General features: G+C 52.3%; 1 protein-coding gene across 5 annotated transcripts in view; it reads right to left on the reverse strand.

Moving 5' to 3' along the window:
- Positions 1-201: 201 nt before the first annotated feature.
- The window catches only part of ZHX3 (zinc fingers and homeoboxes 3), a 43,036-nt gene continuing 22,247 nt past the window's right edge, over positions 202-20,990 (reverse strand). For 2 of the 5 annotated variants that reach the window (XM_057428936.1, XM_057428935.1), the window contains exons 3-4: positions 3,627-6,532; positions 202-2,251 (exon numbers count right to left, since the gene is read on the reverse strand). In XM_057428936.1, coding sequence (XP_057284919.1) covers positions 2,241-2,251; positions 3,627-6,372 — 2,757 coding nt within the window. In that variant the 5' untranslated portion in view covers positions 6,373-6,532 and the 3' untranslated portion in view covers positions 202-2,240. Of the gene's footprint in view, positions 2,252-3,626; positions 6,533-15,224; positions 15,466-16,909; positions 17,121-20,990 lie in introns of those variants that run through there. The other 3 variants (XM_057428937.1, XM_057428939.1, XM_057428940.1) reach the window with 3 other exon arrangements.

The raw sequence follows: 20,990 nt of genomic DNA on the forward strand, positions 1-20,990 counted from the left end.
TTGGGGTATGCATGGTTGCACCCATGAGGGTGAAGCCCTTGGGGCTCTGGCTGTCTCTGCTCTCCCCGAAGATGCTGCCCACCTGAGCCAACAGAGGCCGAGGTGGGACTGCTGCTGGTTCTGCCTCCAACCACAGCACGACAGCAGCAGTGCTTCTGGAGAGGTGCAGGGAGCACGGTGTCACTGCAGGGTGCAGCATCTCCCCAGGTCCCGTTAGGGTGCAGGGCAATTCCATCCACAGCAGATGCTCACACCTGGCCACCGGGGTGACACTGTGTGCCAGGGGAGCTACGTGAGCTCAGGAGCATGCACCTACCATGGAAGCACGCACCACAGGGCCAGAGGAAGTCCTGTCTCTTACAAGGCACTGAACAGACAGAACCTCTCCTAGCAGTTGAACAAGGCAGCCTCTTAAAGAGGGGATGGGGAAAGGACTGGAAAAGCAAAGCAATTAAAGGTAGAAATCAGACACCAGTGTTGGAAGGGGCTCTGAAAGAGCTTTTTTTGGGTTTAAACCAGACGTTTTGTAAATCTCTGGATCCAATCCTTTGGGGCTTGCTACCCACCCTTCTAATAAATATCATTTACCACCAACAATAAAGTCTCCCACATGAAAAAGCTTTCACTAACTAAAAACCTTCTACTGAAAAAGTTTGGCTGAGTTAGCTTGACAAAAATAAGGAGCTCTGACTCCTCTCCATAAATACATCAGCGGACAGACACCAAAACCTATTTAAGTTAAAGGACAATGTTGGCTCCAAAACAAACCAGGAACGAACCAGCCACGAATTAATTCAAACTAGAAATTTAAATAAAGATTCTAACCACTCAAAGGCAATGAATTTCTGGAATAGCCTTTCCAAGAGCAAAAGTGAAGGCAAGACATGGAACCAATTTTCAGCTGGGATTTGATTAGTTTGTGACAGAACGGTCTGACACAGCATTTGGCTGGAGTATCCAGCTCAAGAGTTTCCCTTCTAGACCTTGTTTTTTGTTAGAAAAGAATATTGAGAAGATCTTCAAGGAGTTGCATCACACAGCAACCACCCAAGACAAGATGGGCACATTAAAACTGTGCAGGTAGAGGGGAGCAGAAGGGTTAACTGCGCAATTTCCTTTGCTGTTTCACCAGAACTACTGCAGAAGGAATGGGGGAAATAAAATGGGGAAGGATAGGGAAGCCTGGAGCAAACACCTGAAGTTCCCAGTGCTGCTGCAGGAGGATCTATCATGTAGGGCGGCAAAGGGAAGCTTCCTGATTGCAGCAGAGCTGCTGCTGATCCCTTGGAGACAACAATCCTTAAACCTCTCACAGCAACGCTGAGTATTCTCTGCATTTGCTCGCTGAAGAACAGCTTGTTCTCTCTGAACAATGAAAAGATTCCAGGTCAGGATGGAAAAATTATGATGTGCTAGTTCTCAGTGATTAAAGGGAGACTTGGAGATTGAACAGCCTGCTACAGACAGTCTCCAGGAGCACAGGGGAAAGTATTCTAGCTGGCAAGGGAGAAATGACACCAAACTCCATCTCCTAGGATGCTTCTGTCTGGGAACCTGGTACTTACTGGAGAGTATGCAATGCTAAATCTAACCTATGCCTTAGGGATGAAAATCTCACTCAGCTCCCACTGGGCTTTAATACACAACTGGCAGTTTTCTTTTTAGACCCCTTTCCACACACACACACACACACACACACACACACCCCTGTGTGCCCACAAAGTGCTTCATTGCCAGGGCTTAAGGACCAGAAAGGGTGGAGAGGATATATGCAGCCATGCCAACCTTTAGAGAACAAACACCTTAACAGACAGATGAAAAAACCCAAGAAAAAAGAAAGAAATACTGTGCCATGATAGTCCATATCTAAGCAATGACCTTGTTTACACAACGTCTGAGATTTGTTACGCTTGTATAGGCAGCTGTAGGCATCGGTATATGAGTATGAAATCTGAAAGTCTGTCCACTGGAAAGCAACAAGAGCATCATCCTATTTCCTGGGTGCAGGCTGAGCCCCTGCCAGCTCTCAGCCATCTCCTGGGCTGGGCCACAAGAGCTCTGCACCAAGTTTTTGCACGCGTGCTCTCTCGTGTGCTGTGCTCAAAGGTCTCATTTATGGCAGTGCTTTACCACCACATCCTGCTCCTGAGGTCTGCATCAGCCTGGCCCATGGGTTTCTTCAAGACCAAAAGTTTCTTCTCAAGGGTAATAGCGGATCCTCCGGGGCTGGTGGTTTGAGTTCAGTCTGCCTCTGAAAAAGAACAGAGGGGTCAGAGATGCTGCAAGATGCAGAGGAGCCTGCTGGGTGGGCAGGAAGGGGTGCAAGAGTGCCTCGGGATGAGCAAAACTAGGAGGCTTGATGGAGTCAGCTGCAGAGAAAGGCTAGCCCCAGTCAGAGGGACCAGGAAACCCAAAATGCTCAAGGGAGCAGGGCTGGGCTGAGGGATGCAGCCTGCAGCAGTCTGAAGCCGTGCACCCTCGCTGAGCACCTCCTGCTTCTGTGCCACAGGGGGGTGGTGGGGATCACCTCACACTGGGTGGCATAAAGCCATGCTGAAGGGTGCTAGCAGGGGCATCTCTCTGCCATGGGCACAAAAACTGACCAAAGCCAGTCCTGCTGCAAAGCACATGGGGCAACACACATCCAGGCCTCTCAGCTGCAAGAAGGGCAGGGCCCCATTCAAACCCACGCACCATCTCCTTCAAATGAGACGGGGGAGGGAAGTAATGAATTTTAGTTGATGTTTGTAATGATTATCATTGTTTTTTAAGGCCTGCAGCCATGGCAGAGGTGTGTGGGAAGCTCCAAAGCAAGGCAGAGGGACTGGAGGAGGTCCCAGCTGCCCAGCAGGACAGCAAGGGGCTGCATGCATGGAGCAGGCGAGAGGCTGCAGAGCCCGCAGCAGGACAGGGTGAGCACTCAGCCATCCTCATATGGTGGGAGCCCGGCCAGGGAGGAAACAGCCCCCAGCGGCAGTCTGCAGAGCCCATGGAGGGCTTGGAATTCACCTCTCCTCATACACACACACACACACACATGCTTTCAGAAGTGAGCCCTGGAGGAGGGGTAGGGCCAGCAGCAGTACACACCAGCCTCCATCTCTCCCTCCTTGCAGCCTCCATCTCCACCACTGAGCGATGCCCCGCGGCAAACAAGGATGCTCACATCTGGAGAGCTGGCAGTGGGAAAGGGAAGGGAAGAGGCTCTTGCGGCACAGGCAGGGGTCACGGCTGCTGCCTGAGGCCAAGGGGAGGGTGGCAATGGACACAGCAGCCAGGCCCCTTCCTTCCCAAACACCAATCCCCTCCATAAATAGACCCAAGAGCCACCTGCCCCCGGGGCAGGTAGAGACCAGGCACTCCTGCTGGTTTTACTTTGGCTTACAATAAAGCAGGACTTGGCTTCTGAGTGGAGCCAGCATCCAGCAGCCAAGGCAGGCAACAGCACTTGGAGCACCTCACTGCACCCTCCTCATACTCCTTCCCTCACCCCCTCTTTCCCAGAGGGAATTCCTCCCCGTTTCCCCAGTTAAACCCCAAACGACAGACACTGAACCCTGCCCTAAAGCCTCAGTTCCCCACCGGAGAACACCCAGAGCCCCATCTGCGCCCACCCAACCTCTCACCGAGCCGCGCGGCGGGCGGTGGGCCCGGGGCATCGGGGGTCCCGGCGCTGCCTTCGCGGCCGCCCGGCTCCCAGCACTCGCTGCTCTCGGGCACCTCGGGGCCGGCTTCGCTCGGTGGCTTCCGGCTGCCCTTGCCGGCCGCGGGCTCCTCGGCGCCAGCCGCCCTGCCCTCCTCTTCTGCCTTCACCGCGAACCACAGCCGGAGCTGCTGCACGCCGAGCTGGGCGCGCTCGGCCAGGCCGGGCACGTCCTCCTCCCGCAGCGCCTTGTGCTGCTCATAGTACTCCTGCAGCACGTCGCGGGCGGCGGGGCTGAGCTCCGCCATGCCCGGCGGGAACACCCCACGCCTGTAGTTCTCGTACCACTTGAGCTGCCCGTTCTTGTAGCCGTAGCGGCTGTCCCCGAACCAGCGAATGACCTCTGCGCGCGGCAGGCCCGTCTGCGACACGATGGCGTCGTACTCCTGGTTGGTGGGCCGCTGGGTCTGCACGAACATCTGCTTCAGGAGGTGCCGCTGCTGCGCTGTCTTCTTGAAGTTGAGCTTGGGTTTGGGAGGGCTGGGTGCCAGGCTGCCCCCAACATCTCCCTTCTCGGTGCTGCCAGCCCCCACTGGCTCAGCTTTGTCGTTGGACTCGGTCACCCGCAGGTTCTTCAGGTTGATTTTGATGGGACTCACCTTCCGCTCCACGGAGTTGTTGCCGGAGGCATCGACGGAGCCGTTCTCCCCCGCAGCCTGCAGCTCATCCGAGGAGTCTTCCCCTTCCCCGCCACCGTTTTCCGCCTCCTCCTCCTCCTGCTGCACCGTCTCCTCCACCTTCTTGTTCTCCTCCGCCACCTTCTTCTTCCTCCTCTCCGAGAACCAGCTGTCGATCTCCCTCCGCGTCATCTTTGTTTCCCCCCGGAGCCGGTTCACCTCCTCCTCGGCGGGAAGGGGGTTCTGGGCAAAGCTGCTCTCCAGGGCCTTCAGCTGCTCCGGCGCCCGCTCCTTGTACTTGGTTGGTGTGAAGTCAGGCGCCTGGTGCCAGGCCTGCCGCCGCGGCGGGTGCTGCGGGGCAGCCGTGGGGCCCAGCTCAGCCCCCCTGGGCACGTCGAAGGGCGCCTCGGGCAGGGCATCTAGCGCGCTGTCCCCGGGGCAGCCGGCGCGCCCGCCTCTCACGTTCCTGTAGTGGTACCTCCTGTCGCTGAACCACTTCCGAATCTCCTTGGTGGACAGCCCCGTGAGCTTCGCCAGCCGCTCCACTTCAGCCTGCCCCGGGAACTGGTTCCGGCAGAAGCTGCCCTTCAGGGCCGAGAGCTGCTCGTGGGACTTCTTGTTTTTGAACACGTTAGGGTCCAGGAAGCTCTGCGAGGAGATGGCCGGGCAGGCGGTGAGCAGCGACTGCGCGCTGTTGACCACCTTCACCCCCGACGCGCTGCTGGAGCTCACGGTGCTGTGCTGCGCCGCCGGCTGCGGCTTGGGCACCGAACTCACCGCCAAGGTGAAGGAGGAGCTGGTGCCCTTCAAGCCGTTTGCCATGATGGGCTGCGTGACCAGCAGCCCCCCCGTCCCCTCCGGCTGCCCCACCACGTGGCCCGGTAGAGTCGCCTGAATGAGATGGGGGACGCTGCCGGGGTTCGCAACCAGCGGCGTGTTCAGAACGGTGATGGTGGGTTGTGGCACGGACTGAATAACGGTGTTGAACATCTTCTTCCTGGCATCTTCGATCTCCTCCGGGGACCAGCTGATGCCCTGCTTCAACCGCTGGGCAGTGAACCAGATCTTCAGCTGCTCTTCCGGGTACTTGGTCACCACGGTCAGGTAGCAGAGCTCGGCTTTGGTGGGGTAGGGGAACTTGTGGAAAGAGTTCTTCAGGAAGCTGTTGGAGTCCATGGCGGCGTTGTATGTTGGAATGCTGCTCAGGGGAATCATCACCTTGGGAAGGGACTTGGATGTAGGTAGCTGCTGATGCAATGGGGGCTGCTGCTGCAGGGACACAAGTTGTGCAACACCTGCCTGCAGAACAGGCACATTTCCTATGATGGAGCCATTCACTACATGAGATGATTTTGTTGAGCTTGCCGTGGGCTGGCTGACCGGCACGGACCCGTTGGGGAACGAATGCTCCCCGTCTTTCACCTCTGCCTCACTGCCCAACTGACTTGACATACTCTCCTTCAAGGTGTGGATTTTTTTGGCCTCGGGTTTACCCTTCATTATTTTCATGATGGGGGTTTTGGTAATGATAATTTCCGCCTGGCCATCCACCCCTTCCTCAGGGACCTCTCCTGGAACCTCGTGGCTGCTGGTGGTCTCACCGAGACTTTGCTCCACGGTTGTCCGGTTGTCCTGCTTAGCCACCCTCCAGACAAAGCTCGTTTCGCCGGCATGAGACTCCATGTTGTGGTGGGAGAGCCCCTCATAGCTGTTTGCAAGGAAGTTGCACGTGACACAGGCAAACGCAGGGTCTTTGCTGAATTCTGAGTGCTCAGAGTCCAAGTGCCCAAAGAAGTGCTGAACATCTTGAGATCCAAAGTCACAAGACTTGCAGATGTAAGTGTCGCTATCAGCAATGCCACGGTGCCCGTTAGACAGAGCTCCGTTATTAGTGCTGCTGGCACCAGCATCACCAGCTGCTGGCCCTTCCGCAGGAGCATCCTGTTGCTTTCCTTCCCTATCATCTTCTACAGCATCCAGTTCAGTCTCCTGAAGCACCAGTGTTTTCACTGGTATCATGCAGGGAGTTGTGGATTTTCTTTTGCTAGCCATCACTACAGTCGATCCAGATAATTAGTTTCCTTTCATGCACACGAAATTCAGATTGAAAAAGTGCTACTGCAAGTGCTCTGTGGTCTAGATTTCAGCAAACTCATGATGTCCCAAGGAGCCGATGCCAGATGTTGACAAATGCTCATATCTGCCGCTGAACCTGAGGACAAGGAGAGGAAGGACGGGGTTAGTTCCTTGCCATTAGACAAAGCACAACTGTCCTGGTATTTAACTGTTTCACTCAAAAAAAAATCATTTTCAGTCTCTTTTGATAGGAAAATTTAACTTGACCTTGGATTTACTGTATTTTCACACGTGCAACCTGTGAATTAGCTCTTTAGAAACCAACACACAAACACATCTCTTCTACAGCCTGCACCAAATTCCCATCTGAGGAGGAAACCCACCACAATCTCCCCACACCCTGCCCAGCCCAGATCCATCCCCGGTGTTCCCTGGGGCACAGCAGTGCCAGGCAGGGTCACCCTGGGAATGCTGCCTGCTTTCCACCAGGAAAACCTGGTGAAAACTCAACACATTCCCTGCAGAACATCTCCATTTCTTCACAACTGTACTTTTCCAAACATCCCGTCAGGAAGCTTCTCCCCAGCTCAAAGCACCGTGCCCACACCAAGGGCCTCTGCCTGCAGAGACACTGGGAGCCATGCTGCAGGGCGCCAGGGCCATCTACTTCTGCCCTCCCCACTCAGACAAAGCCTGCAGAGCATCTGGGAGCTTCCCTGCCCATCCCCTGCCACTTCACCACTGTTTCAAGAGCAGCTGCTGAGTCTTCACCTGGAGCTGCAAGAGGAACGGTCCCAGCACTCCATGGCAGCATCACACGTGTGTGCCAGCCTTCCGGCCTTCCCCTGCCACCTCCTCTGTAGCTCTTGGCATTCACACAACCCAGCACACTGGGGGTACCTCCTAAGGAAGTTCCATTTCTCTGTGACACAAGCCCATGCTGCTGCTCTGGGGGTGACCAGAGACCTCACATTAGAAAAACAGAGGAAAACAAGGAGGAAGAAAGGAATAATTCTTTTCCTTCTTTTTCCTGAAGCTAACATGGTTCTCAAACTGCTCCAGCCTTCAGAAAGCCAGGCCTGGCTGGGGCATTAGCCACAACTTTATCTGCAGCCTGATGCAGCTTCGCCATGTGCACAGAGGGCTCCGTGCCCCAGATCACAACACAAGGGCAGTGACGCTGGAGTCACTGCTCTGGTGACAGGGCAGGCAGCAACATCTCCTCCTTAACCTCTCTGTCAACGCAACCTTCTGTGCACCAACTCTGCTCTTCTCTCTTTTAAACACAGGGGTAAAATGGTATTTTCCCAGGTTGCAGTGTCACTTGGAAGCATATGGACACAGTGATTCATATTCCAAAGCCTCTGTGCCAGACTTTCCTGGGATTTACAGTAATAGCAATGGAGCTTCATGAAAGCACTCATAAAAACTTGAACTTACAAAAACCCCCAAGGCCAACTCCCTTCCTCCCAGCTGACTCAGGGGTAACTCCTATCAGTTACAGCACTTGTGCACCAGCAGCTTTCTCATCTCAGATATCCTGAGCTGATCTCATGCTCCCAGAAATGCAGATGGGGCAAATGACTTGGTGCTTATGCAATACCTCCTCTGCTTATCTGTGCCCATAGCTTTAACGGCAGGGGAATGTAAGGTCCTGATGCAAAAACATCACATGCAGGAAGTACAATTGGACCTCCCTAATTTCATTAGAATTTGGTTTTTAATTGTTCTGGAAGCTGACATCACTTTTTCCAGCGGGCAGAGCCTGGATGGTCAACTCCGGCCTCAGCAGCTCTCAGGCACCATTTAAAAGACTGATGGGAAAACGTGCACTTCCCGTTAATCCCAGTGCTGTGAATAGTGTTAGTCATCCCTGAACTTGGCACCAGAGCAGCCTGTTTGCTATGCTACAGCGTCAGGAAAGGCTACAAATTACAACTTTAATAAAAAATGCTAAGTTAAAAAGGTATTAAGGCTGGGAGCTGGATTTAGTGCGAATCTCAAGACCTGCTTTATGCCACCTTTCCATGACTAGTCTTTCCCTCTGCAGAGAGCCAGAAAGTTATTCATTAGCATTAACGAGTCAAATAGTTGGATGGCTCTGAATGGGCTTTGATATTCAGAGAGGACCAGCGTGCATTTGACACCAATCCCAAGCTCCTCATTTTTGATGCTACGTTAAATATTACAAAATCTAGCGGGGTACAATGACCTTTCCAACTCAAGTCAATTAGGGGAAAAAGCCAGTAAGACCAGCCTGAAGGCTACAAAATCCAGCCTGAAAGGCTGAAAGGAATTTCGTGTCAGGGAAGCAACGGTAAAAGAGAATTCACATTGAATTTGATTGTGCAGCTCTAACACTGGGCTCTCTGCAAGCTTTTTTGTTTCCATCAAGCTCCTGCTAGAGATCCAGCTCCAGATCCTCCATTCCTGAGAAAGCTCGAGTCCCAGACGGATCTTACTGAGGGTTTTTGGAGTTGCCTGATATCACAAAGATGATTTTTATCTGTCAACAGAGTGAATTTGATACAGAGCAGAGACACACACAGACCCCCATTGTGCCACATGGAGAGAGTGCCTCTCCGGGGCACGCCAGCACCATTATTGTGGGTAAATGTGAAGGGCCTGACCCACCTCCAGAGAACCTAAAAGCTGCATTTCATTTACCAGCACATTTGCATCAAGCTCTGAGCTCTCTCCAACATCTTGCCTTAAAAATGCAATCAAAGCTGCCCCAGCTCTCCTGCTGGGGCTCCAATATTAATGCCACCTGAGAGCACAGATTGCAGATTTAGCTGGAAGTGAATCACAGTGCCAATTTAGTGGGGAAAAAAAGGAGAATTAATCAAGTATACTGCTTGTCCATTTCATTTCCATAGAACAGTTGCATAACCCCATGTTTGGAGCATGTTTTATTCACTGCTTACCTTCTGGAATGCACTAATACTTTAATACACCACTAATATATAACAGAATGGATCATTCACTGATTCCTCCAGCATTGAAGTGAGTCTGGTTTAATGGACACGGTAAATTAATAGCAGAAAAATAAATCCATTAGCAAGCAGCCTTACACCAGAGCTCAGTGTAAACCACTGCAAACGCCTCAGACCTGTGTGAAGAACCTTATTCCCTAATATTTTACAATTAACTGGAGACCTGGCAGCCAGAAAGACAAAAGTATTGGACTTAAATTCATGGTTCCTGTTTGATTTACACTGTTAATTTGATAGTGAGGAAAGAGAGTAAACAGGTCTCATACCTAAAGCACCAGAACCGCCCCTGGGGCTGATGTGTGTTTGCTCATACAACAGCGACACAACTGTGCACACCCTGAGGCAGGGATGAGCAGCCCAGGTAATGGCTTGGGTTGGGTGGTGGTTCCCTGTCCTTGGTACGCAGCCCTGATCACCTGTCTGCACGGCTCCTGACTCAAAGCAGTTAAACCAAGCATGCTGATACAGATCTGCTCCCCGGGTAGGTGCAGCTTTACCACGCTGTGGCTGCAGGGACAGCCAGGTTGGTGCGGACACATCAGCTTCTCGAGGGTTGTGGCTCAGAAGAGGCAGAGCCCCAGCTGAGCTCGCTCCTGCACTGCCCAGGTCTGCATGCCTCTTCTCCATGTAGGAGGCCAGAGACCCAGCTCCAGCTTACAAACAAGCACAAGGAGCACCACAAGATGTGCTACCCCTGTTATAATAGTGATAATAGAGGAGGAAGATGGAACTGGAAAACGGAACATGTCCATGGTGGGTTTTGAATGTCTCCAGAGAGGAAAATTCCACACCCCTCTGGGCAGCCTGTGCCAGGGCTCTGACGCCCTCAGCATAAAGAAATTCTTTCTCATGTTGAGATGACACTTGTGTTTCAGTTTATGGCCATTGCTCCTTGTCCTGTCGCTGGGCACCACGGAAAAGAGTCTGGCACCATCCTTCTGTCACTTGTGTTTGAGATACTGATCTGCACTGATGAGATCCCATCTCAGTCTGCTTTTCCCTGGACTAGCCAGGCCCAGCTCCTGCAATCCCTCCTCATCAGAGAGATGCCCCTGACCCCTGAGCATCCCTGTGGCCCTAACATAGGGCCAGCATTTCTGCTGGAGACAGCCCAAAGCCTCCAACACTTCCACGAGCATTCCCCTCCTGCCATGCTCCTGTACCAACCCTCCTTCCTGTTCCCATGGTCCAGGTACACAGCACCAACCCCATGCAGAGCCGCTTCGCTTCCACTGAGGGGAACAATGCCCAAAGCGCTCAGAGAGAGCTCAGCAATGGCAGAAAATTCCCTTCTGCAGAGATTAACAAAGGGAGGTTTCGAAATCTGCGCTGCCGAGTCTGAACTTTCAGCTTTTTCCAGCTTGGCTGGATGCGACTGGTTTGTGTTTAAATGTTTCAGTGAATTAACCAGTGAGGTTGTTAATGCAAAACATTCACCAGTGCCGTGCCAAGGGCCCCGCTTACAACATTAATTCCTGTGACCTTCTGCAAACCTCGCCTAGAAACAGCCACCGGGCAGCACCATGGACCAGGCAGCCCTGCTCTGCCCCAGCCCAGCCAGCGCTGGGTGCTCAGCGCTCACCCAGGGCTGCGTGCTCCACCATGGCTCTGGTGTTCAATGCGGCTCTGCTGAGGAGTGAATGCTCAAACAGGAAAACATCAGCAATCAGCACCAAAATAGAAGTAAAATAACAGTTTTCGCAGCACTTTGGGTGCCTGCAAGGCAGGCAGACACACTCCCTAGTTCAGAGACAGTTAATGTTTCTGTCTTATACAAAGCCAAGCACAATATTGACACTTCAAAGAACAGAAGTTTAGGTTTTAAGCTGAAGCTCGGCAGGCCCCGGCTGATAGCAAAGTATAGGGGAGAAAGGGAAAAAAAGAAAAACAATCAAAACTGGGGATAAGAAGTTGATGTTTGAGAGTTTTTGCCTCTCCTCTTTAGGCTCTACCTCCAGCTAGGCCTGGAGATGCAGTTTTGGGAAGTCCACAGATCCCTTCCCAACTCCCCACGAGTAATCAGCAAGTAAAGGCCGGTAACTGGGAGATCCCTAGGGCCAGCAGGAAGGAGCGGTGCCCTTGGAGCACCTGACCCAAGGGCTGAGCCACCTTCCCCTTTCCCAATGCCAAGCTGGTGCCAGCTCAGCCTGGGGCTGGGAGCATTCACCTGGGTGCTGGCGAGAGGAGGAAGAGCAGGTCCACGCAGCAGCGAATCCAGGCACACGTGGGGCACAGCCCCACAACTGCCCCTGTGCCAGCCATGGGAATCCTGGGGCTCTTCCTCTTGCACTGCATTAGCATCTGTTCTGCATTTGGAGTCTGTTCATGAGAAGTCATGGAGGAGTTTCATCAGTTTTACTCATTTATTGCCAAAATGTGGCTGGTGTGGGCTGGCAGGAGAGAGGAAGGCTGGAGATTCTTGCACCTTCCAGGCTGAGGTGAGAACAGGCAAGGGCTTGTTTCCCAGCCAGGAAACCCAACCAGTTCTCATCTGGGTTTCATCACCATGGAACTGGAGTCACAGACTTTGGTTACAACAAAGGCACAAGGGGAGAAGGCATACAGCAGCATCACCGATAGGCTTTGAGGATGCAATCCCCTGACAGGAACAGTGTGGCTATTGCTAATCCATCCCAGGGACATGCTATGTAGATGGAAACACTGCAGTAACTCAGCAAAGACCTCTCCAGGCTACATCCCTGTGATTCAATATGGACAGACACAGTTAGAGGGAACAGCCCACCTCTTCAGAGCAAATCCCAGCTACCAGGGTGTGGACAGGACTTCTCTTGTAGCTGTACTAGCACAGCTCTGTAACAGAGAAGGAAAGGCAAGATCTGGCAGGGCTGAGCTCCTCTGTTCCTGGCCTGTGGCTGCGCATCCCAGTGTGCTGGAGTCCAGCATCCTCCCTGAATAACCCTGCAGAGCCTGCAGCTGGCAGGGAAGTCACGGGATGGGCCCATCTCCAGCAGCAGAACATCACCTCAGCTCCAAGGGCACATCTCTGCTCCATGTCCTAGGGCTGGCACCAGAGCCTGGTCCATAACCCAACACCAAGGCAGCAACACACTTAATTCCGCTGGAGTTTAACCCATACAGGGCTGCAAGTTAGTAAGATCCAACCCCCCCCCCCCAAGCAGATTGCTGTGGCACTAACTCTGCAGGCACTCAAAACTCAGGTGCTCTCACAAGAACAAGGAAAGCCACCAGCAACACAATAACCACCACACAAGAGGAGCCGCGCAGGCAAGAAAAGCCTTGTCACATCTCACTATTTCACACTGCACAAATGTACAAACACACACACAAGTTTCAGCAGTTTCGAGCTTCGAGCAGCATCACAGCCAACGTTTGTACTAAGGAACAATTTCTCTCTATGTCCACTGGTCAGGGTGCTTTGTAGCTTAAGCCTGGCTTTGAAAACCCGGGCACAGTATACAGGCAGGGGAAGCGGTTGACCGAACAATCGTATTCATTCTCCAGTCCTTGGCAAACCCACAGTAGAAAAGTGTCTTTTCCATTTAGGCCAGTTAAACAGAGCTATTCATTAAAATCTCACCCTTCTACAAACTGCTGTAGTTCTCCATTTAAAATCTGCCTTGAAGAGAAGACCTCTCTCCTCTGCACTGCAGCACAATGCTCCTCATCGCCCTGCTTCAAGCCATCGCCCATTGTGGAGCTGGGTGTTCAGATTGCTCTGGTGCTTCCATAACAGCAGCAACTGGCCCTTGCAGTGTTACCTGGGCAGGGCTGGTGCTCTGCCTCAGCACCGGGGACCGATGGTAATTACCTCCTTTTTATTTCCAGTGGAGCACAGAGCAGAGCACGATGGAAGGCCAGAAAGGGGCAGCTGAAACAGAACACGATTAGAGTATAAAAATAGGTCACTAGGATAATATAACCTTTAGACTATTGGCAAAGTGCCCCCCTTCGAGACAAGCCTGCGTGCTGTATTTCAGGAGAATGGCAGGAAGAAAAAACCTCCACACAACACACATCAAAACAAAACCACTGCTCATCCCTCGGAGCTTCGCGTGCTTCTGTTTGAACATCACTGACATTAATTCACTCCTTTTCCTCTGCTCTCATCCGTTTGATTGAGCACAAAATAAACGTTATGCAATCATACCATTAACATCTTCCAAAAAAATCCAAAATAATCTCTCTTGGCATAGAGGCTTCATTACAGATTTGCTCCGAGTTACACTACTTTAGCCAGGTTCATAGTCCCAGCATCCCAGGGACCCACCTCCATAGCTTCAAGCCTCACATTCTGTCCGTGTTGCAAAACATTCCTGGCATTCCACCAAAGGAAAAGGTCCAGCAGACAGATAATCATCTCTTGACGGAGCCAGCTCCGAGGTTAATGCTACCAGCAGAGCACACCATATAGCATTAATGGAGCTACAAGAAGTCCCTCAGCTCAGCGGTATCTGGGTCCCCCCATCACCTCGCACTCAGATGGTGAACACCAGCCGGGTGGTTTCTACCTGAACAGGACAGTATGAAGGCCTTCTGTGCCTTCTCTGGGAGGTTTCCTTCTTGCTTGCATTGCCAGGGATCTGTTTGTGACTGCAGCTCCACCAGAAGCACCTCCAACAGCCCCGCACAGGTCAGGGGTATCTGCCACACCACGTTCCGACTCGCTGCATGCCTTCTGATCCCACGCTTACAGCTTATTATCCACGTCACCGTTTAGGTAGGCAAGAGCAAAGGGCTGCATCTGCAGCTTTAGCAGATGGAGCATATTTTGGAATGCACATGAAAAGGGATGGGTTCAACCTAAAGTGTACTTTTTTGTATATTTATACGCTGAAATTGCTGAAATGGCTCCAAGCCATAAAGCTATTGGGGAGATCAGAGTGAAACTAGCAGTTCCCAACACAGAATGAGAACCAGAAGTAGATCTTGGCCCACATTACACCTCTGGCAAGGGAATTCGAGCCTTTTAAACCATCAGGAAATGCCTGGCGCAGTGGTGATGGGTCCACAGGTATGAGCACCTGATGGCACAGAGCACCCAAGCACCAGAGCCCACGGAGTTCCCGATGGCTGCAGCCTGCCTGGTCCCAGGGAGTCATTCTGGGGGTCTGAGCTTGTGTTTCTGAAGCACTTCTGCTCACAGCCCCCCTTCCAGGCCTGCACACCCACCTCTGTATGGGAGGCCCTGTCTGGAGACCATCACCCCAAATTCAGGCGCCACAGCTCTAGCTGCCACCACATTTAGCGTTAAAGGAAAACCAGCTTTGATACTAGCACCGAAACGATCCCGCTGCAGAACCACAAACCCAAAGCCTGACAGAGGGTCAGACAGCTTCTCACCGAGCATCCAAGTCCCCTGTGCTTGCTAAATTCAGGCGGATCCCCAGCTACCAAGCGGCCAGGGAAGGGGCAGACCCGCAGCAATTCCAGAGAAATAGTGTCCAGAGCTTTAAAACAAGATGTGGGTGGGAAAGACTAAGCCCAGCTACTAGCCCAGCTAGTAGCAGACAGCAAGCGCAGGGCACTGGAGCTTATCATCTGCAGCACAGACTGAGGCTAGGAGAGCTGCAGCCCCTTCCCGGCTGAGCCCTGCTGGATTACTTCATCCACCGTGCCCTTTGCAATATGCTGGCTTCAGGAGCTGCATTACATTCGGGCTTAGCAGCAGCTCCCATTCCCCCACTGCAGTTGGTATAACCAAAAAGACAACTGCAAAATACTTGGGCTGGAAGCAAGGAAACGGGGTTTGGCAGGTCGGGACCGTGGATGATTTTTTTTCCATCCCTGCGGATCCTGCTTCAGCGTCGTCCTTTCAGAGCCCGAGCGCAGGCGATGGCTTTTGCAGCTTACCGGGTCGGCTGGTTTATGGCAATGTTTTTCTGCTCACTGAACTGGCTCATTCTTTGAGCAGAACAAACTGTTCCACGTTGAGGCAGGAGTTGGCTGTGTTTTAACAAAGGATTTTTCCCTTCTGACAGTGTTTTGCAAAAGACCCAAAAAAAGGAGTTTGGAGCCAAGTTACAAAAGGTCAGGAGAGGCGAGTCAAGCACTGGGTGTAGTTCCTGTATGTCACAGCCAGTCAAGGAAATGGGTGGGGAGAAGAGGAATGGCATTTCGAGCTGCAAGAATATGTATAAAGTGATATTAATGAGGAATGGGCTTTTGAATGAGGACAGCGAGTATGCAGGCACTGTAATTTCTGCTTTACAAGAGCAGGCTTGTTAGGTAGGCTGAGGTCTCTGCAATCATTTACCCATGTGAAGTATGCATTTGAGAGCGTTCAAGTAGCACTAGTAGCAAGATAAAGGCTGTCTTATTTGCTTCCCCTCCCCAAGCTGATTTCAAGGAGCTGCCACACTCTCCTCTCCCCTCAGCCAAATGAATATTCAAAAGGCTTTTGCCAGTCAATCACCCACACAATGCTGGGGGAAAGAAACACTGTGCTGAGACCCCCTGTGTGGGACTGGCACCTCGTGCCCCTGCTCTGCTCCAGCATCCAGCATCCCAGCCACTGTAGGGTGCTTGGGAAGGGGGCTGCTGGGTGCCACATCTGCGCCTTTCCCATCCATGCAGCGGGACAACACTGCTGGAGCTGAGCTGCAAATGGAGGATGAGCATCCACCAGCCAGGGTCCCAGCCCTCCCCAGGACCTGAGGACAGATCTTCCCTCTCCCCTTCTAGAGGCTGGGACCACAGATGCTTTCAGCATTGGATGGACAGGTTCCTGGTGAGGCCACACTCCCTGTTCAGCACCAGGTAGGGTCAGGGTCTTTCTGCGCTATGCACGGTGCACAGGCAAACCAAGATGTCCAGCTCTGGCCTTGCAGATGTTGGAAGGAGGGGAGTCAAGGGGATCTGCACCAGCTGACAGTCATGCCCAATACTCAAGCTTTTCCAGGCCTCTGAAGATCCCTGAATAGAAAGAAACCACCCACCACTGGAACAGAGCCACTTTTGTGGCTGGAAGGGGCAGATGTTCAACCCCTTACAACAATGCAGCACAACACTTGAGACTGTGAGCAACGAATGCTGCATCCGCTTAAAACTGAAGAGGGAAATTAGGGACACCACCTAATTCTAGAACTACCATTTGGTCCTGATGCTTACAGTTCACATACCTACACTGCAAGAGTGGCACAGGGTTTTCTTCCATTGCCTTAAATAGGCAATACCATGGCCTAAAGCATTGAAACCACAAGAACTTCAGAAGCATAAGGTCAGACTGGCAAGCGCTCAGCTCCTTTGGCTGGAGCACCACCTTCCAACGCAGTCCAGCTCCTTTGCAGAACCTACATAAGTGATAGACTTCCAGAAGTCCCCACTTCCCGACAGGTCCTGCTGGCATAGAGTAGGGCAGACCATTAAGAGAGCTCAGAATCCCAACAGCTAACCCTTTGCTGAGATATGCCTGCTGAGAAGCCGAGCCTCAGAAGTCCTCCTCACCACACCAGCAGTAGGATGATATTTGAGAGCTGCCAAGAAGAGTGAGCATGGAGAACTACATCGCTCCTCCTTCCTTTCTCCAAAATACTCACCATTTCTTTTAGGACTGATAGGGAGAGAAGAACAGATTTGGGATTTCATTCTCCATGGGCAAGATCCAGGCATCCAAATCCGGCACCTGCCAGCCACGCACAGCCCTTGCCATTTGCTCTTTGCTTTGAAAACTGTATTTGTTCAGAGCCGTTTGTCAAGGCACCCTGCCCAGCAGAGTGCAGGGATACAGAGCAAAGATCAAGGGTTATTTGTGACATGCACTGTGCTCGTCAGGACTCGGCTCTTCCCCCAGCTGCTCAGTGACACTTGGAATGGGCTGTCCTTGCTGCAGAATCATGATGTTTTCAGTGGAAAACTCACCAAGCTCCGTGGGTCAGCTGTGAGCTGAAAGAATCCCAGTTATTTTCTGCTGGAAGCTAAAGGAATTTCCTTACTCTCACAAGTCAGACATTTAAAATCAGTTTCAAGCACAGTTGTGATAAACAAATCATGTTCTCCTTTCCTCTCCTGGTTTTCTGGGTGGTTGGGAAACCATGCCTGCTGGTCCAACCAGCCTATCCCTCAGCTGAATTCATTCACAAGGGGAACTGAGGAAACCCAGCAAAGCCAGATCCCTGCCTCCAGAGCTCTCCCCCTTTGACACTCAATCCCCAGGGACCTGATTCTTTGAACACCGTTTAACCCCCCCCCAAACCACCAAGTATTTGGCTTTTCCCCCCTTCCTGTGCAGGGCAGAAGGCTGGGAGTTGGGCTGTCCCCTTCCTACAAGGGACAGGGGAGCAGGACTTCAGCCCCCTGCCAACAGCCACCCAGCACAGTCCTTGGTGGCAGGAAGACGAGCTCACCAGCCCAGTCCACCAGCCCTCATCAACAGCTGGGACCAAAACAGCTTCCAGCAGACTGATGAAGAATGCAAGAGGCTGTCTGATGGCCCACATACAGGGTTTGGGGTTTTGGACTGAGGTCTCCAGCAAGTCTTTGTTCAAAATCACAGAATCCCAGCCTGGTTTGGGGTGGGAAGGGACCTTAAAGCTCATCCAGTTCCAACCCCTGCCACGGGCAGGGACACCTTCCACTAGAGCAGCTTGCTCCAAGCCCCTGTGTCCAACCTGGCCTTGAACACTGCCAGGGATGGGGCAGCCACAGCTTCTCTGGGCACCCTGTGCCAGCGCCTCAGCACCCTCCCAGGGAAGAGCTTCTGCCTCAGAGCTCATCTCAGTCTCCCCTCTGGCAGGTTCAAGCCATTCCCCTTGGCCTGTCCCTACATCCCTTGTCCCAAGCCCCTCTCCAGCTTTCCTGCAGCCCCTTCAGGCACTGGAGCTGCTCTCAGGTCTCCCCTTCCGGAGCCTTCTCTTGTCCAGGCTGACCCAGCCCAGCTCTCTCAGCCTGGCTCCAGAGCAGAGCTGCTCCAGCCCTCGCAGCATCTCCATGGTCTCCTCTGGACTCGCTCCAGCAGCTCCATGCCCCTCTCACGTTGCTGCCCCAGAGCTGGGTACAGGACAATACTGATGGACTCAGGAATTTGTGGATCACAAGGCCCTGATACGAGGAGATTCTTTTAAAGACTCCAAGAGTGCTGGGGAATGGCTCCCTTGCCATGTGTTACTCCACCCATGCACTGCCAGCAATTACTAAGCCTCCACTCTGTATTCAAAGCTCTATACAATGGAGTTTATTATTTTTAAGCCTTTCAGACATCAATGTAGTGAACTTAAGAGAGCTATTTGGAAGATTAAGATACAAACACCACCATATTATTCAATTTAACTCCAACACTGAACACTTATTTCTGTAAAGAGTCACAGCTAATGCCACATTTCCAATTGCCAACAGAGACAAATACTTACAGCTTCAAGTCACATTGCAGCACAGTCTGGTAAACCAAATTTAGGAAATAAGAACTAGGAAATTACTATCATTACGCAACTAATGCCCAATTACTGCCAAGCCATACTGAGCCTATCTCCAGGTCTTGGCCATAGGCTTCAAACACACACCCGTAGCAACTACAACCCAAGGAAAGCTCCACTTTCTGCATGTGCAACCAGGTGTGAAGTTACCCACACATCCCCAACAGCTCCATTAGCTGGTTTCTAAATACCTCATACATTCACACAAGTGCAAAGAGGGCTGTCAGCACCTCACCACCCCAGCTCCTTGCCTGTGAAGGACAGTCCCGCAGAGGAGAGCAGCTCCAGAAGAACCCAATCCATGAATGCAGACAGGTCCCAGGGCTTTCTGTCCCCCCTAACAGTAAATAGAGTTCACTGACAGCTGCTTGTTTTGCCCAAATCAGACATGCAGCAGGTGGCATAAAGGGGAGGAACGGGGAAAAGGATCTGTGCCAGGTTTGCTGTCATCTGGAGAGCCCAGTGCTGCATTTCACCCTCTTGAAATCACCCCACCTTTCACAAACCTCTGTGAGAGACAGACGAGGCAGGGTGCAGGATGAGCTGGGTGGGAACACCATTTTCCCATGGGAATAAGGGAACAATCCAGGAATGAACTAAGAATCAATAAAAAAAATACTAAAATATCAGTTTGCCCATCTGAAGGCTCATTTCACTGGAGCTGACTTCACTTGGAGCCTTTGGAGAAAAGCTGTCTTCAGGAATCTAGAACTTCCCATCCCTTTAACTGAACATGGAAAATTTGTCATTGCAGAGTGTACCATGGATAACAAATATTCCTGACTTCCACCACCAAAAGCAGCAGAGCCTATGTTATAACCTCAGAGAAACAGAAGCAAGAGCTCCTCCTCCTTTTTCAGACAGAAGTGAAGGGTGGTCTCATGACACCAGCCTAAATCATTCCTCCTCATCATCAGGACGAGTCCGTATCATCAACTCTGAGATAACTCAGAAAACAGCAGGATAAACTCAACTGCAAGAGGATGATAATGCAAAACTAACATTTATCCTGTGTCAGCAGGCAGGCTGCAAACACAGGAGTGGGAGGACCGGCTGGCTCGGGGGCTTGGGAATGGCACGATGAGCCTTTCATTCCTAGAGCAGCAGGCCAGACCACAGTCACAGTAGCAGAATGTGGTCCTCCAGGCACCTGCTTCCTTCCTGGGGCTGGGAGAGAGCAGGCTTGGAAGCATTTTAACACTACTGCACTGAAACGACAGCGTGTCACAGTGGATAAGGCTCAGGGCAGCAGAACTCCCTCCAAACACAAGCTCATCATCACCTGCAGCAGAGGATGAGGTGAAGCGATGTCTGCAGCATGGGGGAGATGTGTTCTCAGTCTGCAGACTCATCCCTGATCAAGCCACTTGCAGACAAGGCAGCTTCGCAGTGACACAAACAAGGGCAATGCTCTGCAGATCAATCCCACCAGTCCTTGGGTGAAGCTGCTCCCCAGGGGGCTGGCACCAGGCAGAGCAGCCGAGCAAGAGGGTTCATTAAAGGTCCCTGAAGTGTTCACACACCGCACAGACGAGGCTCTCAGTGCCATGGGTTAGTGGCGGCCTCGGCAGTGCTGGGGAGCGGTTGGACTGGATGAGCTTAAAGCTATTCTCCAACCTGGCTGACTCTATGATTAAGGGAGCTCTCCATGGGTTAACATAAAACGCTCCGTACCTCGCAGTGTGAGCTGGGGAGGTGGTTTCCAGCACTGCCCAAAGCACCGCAGAGCTCCGTGCTGCTGCTTTTGGGGTTCTCCTCAATCATCTGCTTCCACACGGAAAGGACTCAGCAGTCGCTGTGGGCAGCACCCAAAATTCATGGGCAGCTGCTCCCATCCGTACCCTTCATGCTCTATCCTAAAACAGGGCACACGCCTCATCACTGGCAAGTGCTGGTGAGTGGTGAAAAGCTGCTAGTGAAGAAGACACCCTCACCCATGGGACTACTCATGCTGCCACCCTGGGCAAGGTCCCCTGGCACTGCAGCTCCCCACCAGCCAAGTGCTGCTCGTAGGAGGATATTCAGGTTACAGCGAGCAATGCACCACTCACCGCCCCGGAGAGCATCCACGTGTTCTGAAACCGCTCACCAGGGATATCTGTGTTAGGAGATGGCTGCCAGCCTCCTCCTCGCTGCCTGGCATCTTCTCCTCATCCCTCCCTCCCCTGCCAGCAGTTATTCCCATGTTATTCTAGATTATCCCTGGGAG

Source organism: Pezoporus wallicus, unplaced genomic scaffold, assembly GCF_028554395.1.
Source record: "Pezoporus wallicus isolate ANWC-B61680 ecotype Strahan unplaced genomic scaffold, APGP_CSIRO_Pwel_v1 contig_8088, whole genome shotgun sequence".
Classification (NCBI taxonomy): domain Eukaryota; kingdom Metazoa; phylum Chordata; class Aves; order Psittaciformes; family Psittacidae; genus Pezoporus; species Pezoporus wallicus.